Source organism: Podarcis raffonei, chromosome 1, assembly GCF_027172205.1.
Source record: "Podarcis raffonei isolate rPodRaf1 chromosome 1, rPodRaf1.pri, whole genome shotgun sequence".
Taxonomy (NCBI): domain Eukaryota; kingdom Metazoa; phylum Chordata; class Lepidosauria; order Squamata; family Lacertidae; genus Podarcis; species Podarcis raffonei.
This window is the reverse complement of record NC_070602.1, coordinates 107054066-107066740: the sequence shown is the minus strand read 5'-3', so window position 1 is coordinate 107066740 and position 12675 is coordinate 107054066. Positions and strand designations below refer to the sequence as shown.

Sequence of the window (12675 nt, the reverse complement as noted above, 5' to 3'; positions counted from 1 at the left end):
GCTCTCTCCTGTGATAATAAGACGGTTGTCACAAGTAATTACCTGGATTTCGTAGGAATAAATTAACATGCTGCTAGAATCAGAGGAAAGATGTTCTAAAACACACTTTTTTTTATTTGAAAAGAGAGCGAGAGAGAGACGGGTTTTAAAAATCCAGGCTTAGTTAAACACTTTGAAGGCCATTGGTTTCATCAGGAGAGCTTTGCCTTTCAATCAATGCAGCGCGATCCTGCCCCGTGAGGCTCAAGGGTAAATCCCTAGACCAGAATATGGTTAGGATACCAGCTTGAAAATGGCTGTCACTAATTAAATGGAAAACACAAATTTTTTTTTTTAAAAAAATATAGATTTAAGGGGATAATATGCCACTGAGGCAAAGTAAGAGCTGCCTAGCTAGATGAAAGTCGTGGTCCCATCCAACCTTACAATTCTTTAATTCTAAAGGGAGTAACACACTCCTTAGACAGGGTGCGAAGAAATAACTTTCTTCAATAGCACAGCATATCTACAGTGTTATGCTTTGGACAGTCCCCGATTGGCTCGCCATCCCACCAATCGCAGGACAGCAGTCTGGGAGGAATGAAGACCGGACCATATTTTATAAGCGATCATCTTCCTGTATTCCCATTTTAAAAGCTGAAACCCACTGCAGGAAAAGCTCAGCGCCTTGCCCCCTCCCATAAACATCTTTTTCTCTTCCTTTTTTCAAGCATCCAAGTCCGAATAAGACTTTGGTGTAACTGGGAAGCTGGCATTCCACATGGTGACCTGACATTCATTCCAACCACATCTGTATTATTTAACTATATCGTCCCTCTGAATTTCGACAGGGTTCAAGTTTTATTTTTAGCCCCTCTCCCAAAATCTAGAAGTTCTGCTCAGCAGGTTCCAACGCAGAGAAAAATCTGCAGAGAAAAATGTGGGAGGGCAGTCATTAAAAGAGACCAGTCCTGCTATAATAGAAATGTTGAGGTTCAAAGTTCTTAAGGTTGTGTGTGTGCATCCTTTAACCGTCCTAGCTGATCTTACGCTATATGCAATTTAATTCCACATCACCATAACTTGTTTATATTCTGCAATGCTGGACTAAAAGTGGGGCAGGTGGGGGGGCGGGGAAGAGAGAACCTTAAAACTTTATAGAGTACAATGGAGTCCTTAGGTTAGGCAGAAGGCTTTTAAAAACTGGTTGTCCAATCAATTCCATTAACTGAAACATAGAAATCCCAGTACACATAAACTTGAGGCATCCATCCTCTTGCAATGCATGCATTAAGAAAAGAGTATCTATGGGCTTATCTGCCCTTTACAGAGACTAGTATCCAAAGGGTACAAACCAGGCGAGAAAGGTGGTAATTTCAGTTTCCCAAAACATCCTGAGCTGGATCCCATTAAGTTCTCCTTGAAATCAATGGCCCTAAGTCATGTCTGATGGTGTGAGTGGCTCCACTCTATGATTATCACTTAATGCAACCTTCTGTTGTGGCCCTTTAATGCAATTAAAAAAAAAAAAACAAGTTTCAATGGGAAATTCCAGCATGATGCTGCTAAGTTGCCATTCATTAGTACATTCCCTGAGGGGCAGTCCTGTTAGTTTGTTTCAGCAAAAGCTGATGCCCCAATAGAGTTGTGTTAGCCTTTAAGGTGGCACAAGTCTCTTACTGCATAGCAGAAATTTATTGTGTGGAACTTCCAACACTACAGGGCCTAGCTGGTTATCTCAGTACAGAAAACCATCTAAAGTATAAGGGGAAAACTCTCTCACACTGCACAGGACAGAGATACCTTAACAAAGATCTCTGCTGCTCATGCTGTATATTTTCCAGCTAAGAACCTTTATCTGCATTTTATCATTTCCACTAAGGAAAATGCAAGTATGAGACATATGGAGAGTCTTGCTTGAGAGGCCATCGTGAAGATTCTCTTGGGACAACAGTCAAGCAGCAAATGGCCACATCCATTGTCCAATAATATTGAGAATCAAAGGGCAAAGGGGAAGAAACTCCTGGACAACTTACCAGACCCTATGTCTGCAAATGATATTCTAGGCTGCAGTAATAGAAATATACTGTCCTGGTCAAGCCTAGGCATAGCCAAGGGGGAGGGCAGGGAGGGGCAGCTGCCCCCCAAATTAATAAAAATCCATAGCTGAGGTTCTGCCCCCCTCCAACAAAAATCCTGGCTATGCTCATGTGATGAAGAGAAGCAATAGTCCTACTCTATTCTGCCTTGGTCAAACCACACCTAGAGAACTGTGTCCATTTCTGGGCACCACAATTAAAAAAGGATATTGACAAGCTGGAATGTGTGTAGAGGTATGTAACCAAGATTATAAAGGGTTAGGAACCCAAGTCTTATGAGGAACAGTTGAGGGAGTATTGGTATGCTTATCCTGGTAGAGCCTGATAAAGAGGAGACTGAGTGGAGATATGATAGCCATCTACAAATATCTAAAGGCATGTGACATGGAGGATGGAACAAGCTTGCTTTCTCCTGCTCTGGAGGCTAGGACCTGAACCAATGGGTTCAAGTTACAAGAAGGGCATTCTGACTAAACATCAAGAGCTTTCTGATGGTGGGACCTGTTTGACAGTGAGACAGAGTCCCAACAGAGGTGGTGGACTCCTTCCCTGGAGGTTTTTAAGCAGAGGTTGGAGGGCTATCTGTCATGTATGATATAGTTGGGATTCCTGCATTGCAAGGAGTTGCATTCAGGAAGCAGCAATTCATATGCTGAGGGTCAGTGGCTTGAAAGATCGTAGCAAAATTGGATGAGCTTAAACAGCACATTCTTAGCTGACTGATGAGTTATGACTTACACTGGGTTTACAGTGTAATCCTGGCCATGTCTACTCAAAAATAAGTCCTATTGAATTCAGTGAGACTTGTTCCCAGCTAAGTGGGGCTAGGATCTAAGCTGAGTGCCAGAATGATCCTTTAGAGCGGTGTAGAAGAAGAAAGAAGGCAAGATCTAAATACAAACCTGTATGCTTATAACAGAAGTAAAAGTAGTTTTGACAAGTGTAACACTAGAAGTTGAGGCTGGTGCCTATTGGCAAGGAAACCAATAGTACGAGGAGCTAGAGGCGACAAATTCTAATTTTCTCCTCCTGCTGCCCAATTCTTGTAGCTGGAGACACCATGAGTTATACCCTACACTTGTCTACTTAAAAGTAACTCCTGCTGGGTTCAGTGGGCCTTAGTTCCAGGAAATGGGTTGTAGGTTTGCAGCCTTACATCCTTATTAAAGTAATGCAACCTTGGCCCATTGATTGCAGTGGGATGTGGGAACTGACTGCAACTCACACTATCCCCAGCAACTATTGCCAGTGGTAAGAGATGGTGGAAGGTGTAGTCCACCAAGATCTGGCGGGCACATGTGGCTATCCTGAGTTTGGAGGAAAGAAGATTCACCTTGCCCCCAGCTGTCTGAGAACAAATTGCTAGGCTTTGCCATGTCTGTATTTGTGTGTGGATGTGGTGTATATCTGGTCTGTGCATATCCGAAATAACTAAATGAAACACGTGATTTGGGTCATGATCTCACATTTATGCATCAGTGTCTCAAAGATGATCAGGGACACTCTTAAGCTTCCAAGTTGTTCTGAGGCCTTGGTCTTTCCAAACATTTAAACAGGGGTGGGGGACTTTTCTTTTTAGACAGGGGGCCACATTCCCTGATAAGAAATCTGGGACTGTATGTTCAGGGCTGCTCACACGGGCATACAGGGGGCACACATGCACAAGGATGCAAGCTATTGGGAGTGGGGGAACCACTTCACTTTCATTTAGAAAAAAGAGCAGTCCAGCAGATAGCTATGAAGAAAGTTAGAAAGCAAAGAGTGGAGGCAAATTTCAAAGATTCCATCAGCCAGATACAAAGAAGCTGCTGTTGCTAAGCTTGCTTACACAACTTAATTGCTGTTGCTAAGCAAACAGAGGAAGGACTGCTCACCACCCTCACCTGGGAGTAGGGAGAGAGGCCTCCAAGAACAGCAGAAGAAACAGGAGCAGCTCATTATTGTTGCTGCTAGCCAGATGGAAGATTGTATGTGCACTGGGATATGTTTGTTTAAGCTCTTTCCTCTGTGTCCACATTATTTCATTCACTCCCTGTGAGCTGTCTTTATACTATAAAACACAACTGGCTGTTTTTGGCATGATTTGGAAGCTACTTCCTTGAAATTGACCCCTCTCCTCCAATATTCCATGTCTCGCTCTACCCCCCCACCCATGTCATCATTGGTCTGCATGTCATCATTGCTGTTTATTAATATATAGTAATTATAATAGAAAATACAAACTTACCCAGAAAATAGAACCTAAGATCATCAAATACCTTGCAGCAGCCACAATCTAAATTCTAACAGGCTATGCTATACTTTAGAAGGGGCGGGGGAACTATCAAGTTTAGGAAGTTTTCCAAGCTGAGTTGTGAAATGTCACATGCTTACAGTATTAGTTGCTTGCCATTGCATATATGTACCTTGCTTTTCCTTCCAGGAGCTCAGGGCTGTGTACGCTGTTTTCTTCTCCCACTCCCTATTTTTATCTTCACAACAGTCCAGTGTGATAGGCTAGGCCGAGAGTTGGTAGTTCAGACACTTAAAACTTGTAAGACTCTGCATACTTATAGATTCTTATTCTTGCTCGTTGTTCTTCATCAGGGTTGGCAAACTTTGACTTTGTTTTTGTATTTTGCTGTAAATATCAGGACTCTGGAAATTTTGCAGTTAAAGCAAGGAGGCTCTTCTTCTGACCTTAGGCATGCTTATTTTTGTGTGATCTGTGAATAACATTTTAGTGGCAACCTCGTGTGGTGAGCTAGACCGAGTAAACATGTGTACTTAAAAAGCAGTTCTACCCAACTTGTAAGGTATAGCAGACCAGCAGGGGGAACAATACACATGCAGTGTACTGGGTGCAGGAAATCCTGTTGGCATCCCTGCATATGCCAGTGGTAGATGGGGCTCTCCATCCTGGCAAGCAAAGGCATTGTGACAGTTCCAGGGAACATTCCAGCCAGGCACTTGAGGAAGCCACAGGGCAGCACTGAAGACTGCAGCCTGGGAATGTCCCAACATCAGATGAAGAGAGCTGGAGGACTGCATTTGCCTCCCGCACCTGAGGTTCCCCACCTTCAAGTTATATGCGCAAGCTTTCCCCCTACCTTTTCTGAGAAATGAAACTAAGCTGATGGGAGAAAACGGCCAGAGCTGAAGAGGGAAGTGGTAGTTCTTTTGTTTTGAAGGACAATTTTAGCTTCACAGTGAATTATTTTCCAAGGTAAATCACAGTGATTTGGGAAAGGGATGTTGAAGCCATGCATCAGGTGCATTCATCTCCCAAGTATTAGAATCCTAGAACTGTAGCGCTGGAAGAGACCCCTAGGGTGATCTAGTCCAACCCATGCAATGCAGAAATCTCAGCTAAAGCATCAATGACAGATGGTCATCCAACCTCTGCTTAAAAACCTCCAAGGACGGAGAGTCCACAACCTGCCAAGGGAGTCTGTTCCGCTGTCAAACAGCTCTTACTGTCAGAAAGTTCTTCTGATGTTTAGTCGGAATCTCCTTTCTTGCAACTTGAATCCATTGGTTTGGGTCCCACCCTTCAGAGCAGGAGAGAACAAGCTTGCTGCATCTTCCATGTGATAGCCCTTTAGATGATATTTGAAGATGACTGCCATATCTCCTCTCAATCTCCTCTTTTCCTGGCTAAACATACCCAACTCCCTCAGCTGTTCCTTTTAATGCTTGTACAGTATATATTTTTTATCTCCCAATCAATTAAAACAGTCCTCTTCAGCTGCAGTCTTCAATTTAATTAAAAATCCTTTACATCTTCAAGGCTGTGTGTATTGCTTTTAAAACAAAAAACAAAAAAACCCCACATCTTATGCCTAGATAGCCAAAGTTTTGCAATCTGCATCAAGTTTGAATATTGCTTGTTTCACATTCATTTATTCTGATTCTACTACTTTAGGTGAGGTGTAAAAACTGTAGTGCTCCAATGGCTTGCATTCGGACTACAAAATAAAAGTATTTTTTAATTCAAACAGAAAGCTAACAATTCTAGGGGACAGGGAAGTTACTGTTATTCTATTACAGTTTATATGTTAGCTGTCTTTTGCCAATGCATATTCAAGAGCGAATACAAAGACAGCATGAATGACAGTAGTTACCAGAACTTTATGCACCGGATACTGGAAGCAAGCACATTTTTAAAAAGTGGGCAGCAAAGATGTGGACTTCTCCTGTAGTGGCTGAAGTTAAAAATTATCTAAGAGTGAAAGAAAACAGACAAATCGGGGTTGTTTTATTGGTAAATTTCTCTTCCTTTATTCACCTTCGAATCTATCAGCAAGAGATTGTTTACAAAACTATTTTCAGAGGTTAAAAATCTCTCTTGAATGAGTCTTGATGGTTCCATCTTTTCTTATGGTTTTTAACGTGCAAATCCGTTTGATTAAATGTGTATTTTTCAGTTTCTTTTTTACAAATAATAACAATAAAAGATTTAACCCAAAAAGAATTTGTGAAGGCATGTTTTTGATTTGGTGTTTCGCAGAATTTGTTGACAAAGAATCATTGTATTTTATGGCAAGTTTGTTTTTAATAGGTTTGTTACTCTGGCATTGCATACACTACCCTTTTTTCTGAATTCACATACACTTTCAAGGCTCTTTGCAGTCCCAAGAGCAAGAACAAAAAGTTGGGAGGGGGGAAAGCAACTGAAAATGAAAGTTTTTGAGATACTGAATTCTGTACTTTACAGAGCTGTAGTGAAATAGACGCTCACCATCGCTTACAGCAGCTATGCCAGGAAGCTTGAGCCAGTTTCATGATTAGCTCACAAGGGTTTTAGAAGATTAGTTGTTTTGTGCAGCATTTGATGGGTTTAGCATGCTTCTTTCAAAATCTTGCTTTCCCACTGCCCCTTTCCAGCACACATCCCATAATGGTGTCCAGGTTAGCTGCTGTAAAATTGCCCCTCTCCTGTTTGCTCAAAATGATAGCTCAAATTAACTGGGCCACCGTATACATTCTCAAAAAACCTGCCTCCAATTTCAAGGTTTTTAACCAGCACATTGCAGGGGCCATTCGTCAAGCTAGGCAATCCAAATTCTCTTCAATACCATTGTATCTTGTTTCCATCTTTTGCACAAATTTGAGAAGTCATTCTCTAATAAGGTGAACTGCCCTGCCCGGTGGTCAAAGGCCACATACACAGGCTCACGTCTGCTTGGAAGCCACACTCCTCTGACCTGAAAAGTTATAATTTCAGACGGGAGTGGGAAAGGACAGAAGCAAACTCAGTGCTGATAAGAGCTTAGAAGTGCCCCAGTATTGCTTTGGGTATATATTTCAAGACTGACAAGCTCTTGTAAACTTTCTGCGGTTCAGTCCTCCCTCACACCGAAAGCAATAAGACCACATTAGTGCTGCCTATGCATAGAAGAGATATGTGCTGCAACAACAAATGACCACATGCCACAGGTCTCCATGTCCCATCAGCTTACTGAAATATATTTCTTTGCTTGTTGAACTTTGTACAATATTGTCAACAATATACGCTCCCCAATTTATGAACAACACAAGCAGAACACTACGGTTATTAAAAAAAACACCTATATGGCAATAATCAAAATATATATACTGCTGATTTTCTTCCAAATATTAAATGAAAAACCACACCAAACCCCAACCACATTTTTAACTCAGTTCCAGAATTGCTCTGGAATTTGCAAAGACCCTGACATAAAAACATATCCAAAGTAATTGCATAAACTGAGATGAAAAGGTGTTAGAGAGATGCTCTTAGACTGCAAATGATGTCTTTGAAATCCAAACATATCTTAGTCTCAGTGCTTGAAACAATGGATGATCAGAGACTGGGAACAGCATTTACAAGCAAGTCATTATTTAAATACAACAGTATCCAACATAGCTGCTAAACACTGGACAATGTTGCAAGTCATCAGCACATCCACATGTTCTTCTAAGTGACGTTTGGGGTCCTAAAATACAAGTAGAAAATATTATTCGTAGACCTTATCGGAACATCACATTTGCAATTATTTGTTCTGTGTTTCTATTCCACGGCAGAACTGATGGCATCAATAAGCAATTAAAACTCAGGGTTCTCTTATGCAAGCTATTTGTTATAGTTTGTAATTAAAAAATCTTAAGCGTTAGATTGAGGCTGCACAGTGTTCATACAAACTAAGCATGTTATTGTCCTGAAAGTGGCATTTTGAACAAATGAGGACCTAACAATAAGAGACATACTTCTTTCCCCCTTAATATCCTGACATTGATGGGCAATTCTTGTGGCTATAGGAGTGGAGGACAATGATGGATAAATGAAGCCCTCCACACGTGCAATAGCTTTCCCACTCCTTGTACTGGCTTGGGCAGCTCCTTGTGTGCAATCCAGGTGAATGGGGGGGGGGACTACATTGCACAGAAAGCTCTGTGACAACACTGGAATGTGCAGAGGATTCTTGACTGGGGATTATCATCATCATCATCTTCTTCTTCACTTATTAAATTTCAGACCTGCCTACCACCATGAAGTGCCAGGGGAGATCTCCAGAAGCGTGAACATTAATTGTCTGCAACTGTTTTGAATCAGACCCACACTGCCCATAAACACAGGACTGTGGCCTTGTATGGTGCTGCTTTTTCATATTAAAGGGCACCCCATTCAAAACCTGTTCCAACACAGCAGTTCCCCCTTGTGGTTGCTTTAGGGCAGTTAAATAAGAGGTAGTGGCAGGGAGTTACTATATAGGGACCTACTAGGACAACATTTGCTATTCAATACTATGCTCCCCCATGTTGACTGTGCTCGTTGACCTGCGGATATAGGGCAGAATACAATTTTAATAAATAAATCATAGTAATAATAGTTGCAACAGATCAGCATGAAAATAGCCATAGCCAAATAAGCAAGGGTTTTTTTGTTTTTTAAAGTGCAAAACAGCCTCAGAGGCTGCAATTAAGAGCGGGAAGAGTGGTTAGAGGATAATGGGTTGCTCAACACAATTCCTACAATTTGTCTGTTGAAAGCCACACTAACAAGGTGTTTTCTCATCTGCAGCGAGAGAATAAAGGCGCCCCACATACGCTCCACCCCATCTTCTTGTAGCTACTGAGACTGAAAGCGCAATTTGTTGGGGGAAAGAACTGATGAGCCGTGTCAAAGGTAGTCTGACCCTTAATCCAACTGCAACACTAGCAGGCTGCATCAGATCACAATCACAATCGCATAGCCTTTTACCTAGGAGTAAGCCCCACTGAACTCAATGGGACTTACTCCTGAGTAGGCATGTACAGTACCACACTGCAAAATGCAATGTTGTTATTAAACCATAATCATGTCACCCTGTTGAAAAAGATACTTATCTAAATATCTGGGTATGCATTGCACTGAAAATTAATAGTGAATTTCAACAATCCATTATAACACTGTCTTGTTCTTATTCATTTATCAAGTTCATTAATGAATTCTGGGCTCCATTGACATCAATGGGAGCTTTGCCATTTGCTTCCAATGGAACTGGGACTCCATCCCATGTTATTTTAAGATATCCTCACTCAAAACAAAAGTGCTTTCCAATTAAATAAATGAAAACAAACCATAAAATACAGATTGGGGGTGGGGGATAGTGAAGTGGGGGGGAAAACCCTGATGCTAAAATGCTCTTTTTAGAAAATTTTGATTTGCAAACAAGTAGCGTATCCATAGTTTGCTACTGAATTAAACATTATTTTTGTCCACTCTTTGACTGTTTCATGTGCCTCCGTTAAGAAACTGCACAGTTGGACAAAGGAGGATTATCTTTTGCCAAGATTAGTTATGCTTTCCAAGATGAACCTGGTTAATAAGCAAACCCAATGACACAGCCAGAACAAGACTTTGTCTTCTCAGCCTCTCCTGTTGTCCAAAGCTGCAACTTAGGTTTATTACATTTGTATACTGCCCATCCAACTAAGTCCCCTGGGTAGTTTAATTTAAAAACAACAACACAAATTACAATTTGCAATTAAAATCACTAAATCCAAACACAATAAATCACAAAGGCAAAAAGCCTAGTAACCCCACCCCCCCAACTTGAAATTGGCATAAAAAGCAGCCAAAACAATTTAAAACAGGATTTAAAACCCAGCAAGAGGAAACTGCATTTAATATCTGAAGCACCTATTAGATTGTAATTAAGATGCCCCCTTCTCCCAAGGCTATAAAGACCTCAGGATGGGCACCTGTCAAGTCTTCCACTGCATCACCACTGCAAAAAGACCTTCTTTAGCCTGCCTCTCTACATTAGAAGAGGGAATCTGAAGGCCTCCAAACAAGATCAATGCAAGTGTGGATGGGAGAAGGCAATTCTTCAGGTAACCACAATTCAAGGCAACTGGATCCAAGCAAGATGACAGATAGTAAAAGATCTGTAGCTGAGATAACTAGCTCATCCTTCCTAAACTTCATTTCTACCCTGCATACCTGCTATAGATGTAGATGTACTTGCTCAGGCAGCACAATTTTTAAATGACATGATAAGGGAACATACTCTGTTCCATGGCTATAACCATTTATAAGTAAATAGCTGCATGCAATGCTGCAGTTCCATTTTCACAGATTTCTGCATGTGCAGCAGAACTTTCCTTTCCTCTGCCTGTAGCTCCGCCCTTAGTAGTCTTTTCAAAATCTGCTCCAGAGGGTTTGACCCTCCAAATCAGGTTTGTTGGGGGGGTACAGGGTGGAGGAAAAGAAAGGGACGTTCTGAGCAGAAATCTGCTTGATCGGTGCTGGGTACAACCCATAGTAAACCTCAGTACTGTCTCTTTCTTCAAACAAAAGGGGTTTGTTGGTTGGTTTGTAAAAAGCTTCAACCCCCCACATTCTGGAGTATCAGAATAGTTTGTTTCCTCCCTTCAACAAAAATGCCCTTTCGGATTGATGAAGATTTTTTTCTAGAAAGAGGTGCTGGAACTCCCCCTTTTTAAGTGGGATGAGTTGTTGAGTGTGTGCCCCCCCCCCCCCCCCGTTTGCCCGCTTGACCCAATGCCACAGGGATAACATAAAAACCTTCACCGCCAAAATCACCCTGCTGCCTGCAGCCCGGAGCACCATGCAGGGGGATGGCACTGCAAAACTACACAGCTGCTGGAATGCACCATTGAGGTGCTGAAATGCAACAAAGAGGTGCCGGAACTCAGTTCCAGTGACTTCCAGCTGAAAAAAAGCCCTGCCTGACTTTCCTACACAGCCATTTCTAGAAATGCCTGGATATGCACCCTGTTCACTGAAACTCATGTCCAAGTCCTTGCCATGAGACTCAATATTGGGTATTTGCATAGCACCTGGTAATATTCAAATAGTGCTGCCCTTACATCCACTACCTTGTAAGGTAGGACAATATTAAATCATCCCCATATTAGTTACCATGTTATTATACCTTTAGCTTGCCACATGATGGAGCTGGGTGGGGTGTACAATGGAAGAAGGCCTGCAGGATAACTCACTCCCTCATCAGGGATATTAAGGTCCCTGGGGGATTATTTGGCAGGCAACCTGGCAACTTTACTTCCAAGTAAATGGAAACAGATTATGAATACCCCCCCTCCTTGGAATGCCCTTTGGCACAGGGGATTGTCATTTGAAAAAGAAGGCGTTCCCAGCTCTCTATGGCACAAGGAACAAGTCAAGTAGTACTCTGGGATTCAAGGATTAGGTTTCATAGTAACAATCCAAATTTACCGTCCTAAAATCCAAAGGACATGGGCTTTGAGCATTGGTAATGGCTGAATTTTTGTGCTGATGACAGAATTTTATATGGATATTCTTGTTCTCTTGGCTTTGGTGCCCAAGTGCAGGAATACTAGGGAAAACCCACTGTTTTTAAGGATAGGATGCCAGATGGTTTATTTAGGTAGAAAAATACCAAATGAAACAGTGGCAGATGCCAAATGACAATTTTATGCCCCACTGTTGAGACTATCTCAAGTCAAAGACTTCAAATAATTTGTTTCAGTGGAAATAAGTGCACCATTTGTAAGGAGTTAAGGAGAAAGGAAAAATCATCAGCATGTGACTAAACAAAAATACACAAAACATGTTATTTCACGTCAGTATAATTCATTACACCTCACCTGCTTGCCAACATTTTTTATTGCCAGCTGTTCAGGTGTCATCTTATCTTCTTCCTCCACAGCCTGTGAAGGATATGCAGAAAAGGTTAGCATTTGAGATCTTATTAAATCAGGAGCCCCCCAAAATTAAATGTTCTTTTATAAGGCTGAAGCTGAAGTGACAGCATCATTTTAATCACTACATACCCAATGAAAAAGGAAGCTGTGCTAGGGAAACAGTCAAGGCCCACATCTCCACCCCCCGCCCCGTATAACAGGGCTTTCATTGCCACTGTAAGTGGTCTGTGAAGTGTAGCATTTATATCTGTGGTGCTAACAATGTACACCACCCTTCACAGACTGACATGAAAAAGTAAACACTCTTCAGGGCAGGGGCCTAACTTCTGATAGAGGGGGAGACAACCGGAGGATGGAAGGAAGTGGCGCAACTAGCAAGGAACACGCAAGTATCATTGGATCTTGCTTCTGATGGGATAAGCCCTTCTCTCTCGCTAGGTTTGCAACATGTTTATATATATTA

The 12675-nt window shown here is 41.8% G+C and overlaps 1 protein-coding gene across 1 annotated transcript in view; it reads right to left on the bottom strand.

The window, feature by feature from the left end:
* Positions 1–7619: 7619 nt before the first annotated feature.
* The window catches only part of PSMD14 (proteasome 26S subunit, non-ATPase 14), a 50156-nt gene continuing 45100 nt past the window's right edge, over positions 7620–12675 (bottom strand). The window contains exons 9-10 of the mRNA XM_053408095.1: positions 12156–12218; positions 7620–8017 (exon numbers count right to left, since the gene is read on the bottom strand). Coding sequence (XP_053264070.1) covers positions 7919–8017; positions 12156–12218 — 162 coding nt within the window. The 3' untranslated portion in view covers positions 7620–7918. The remainder of the gene's footprint in view (positions 8018–12155; positions 12219–12675) is intronic.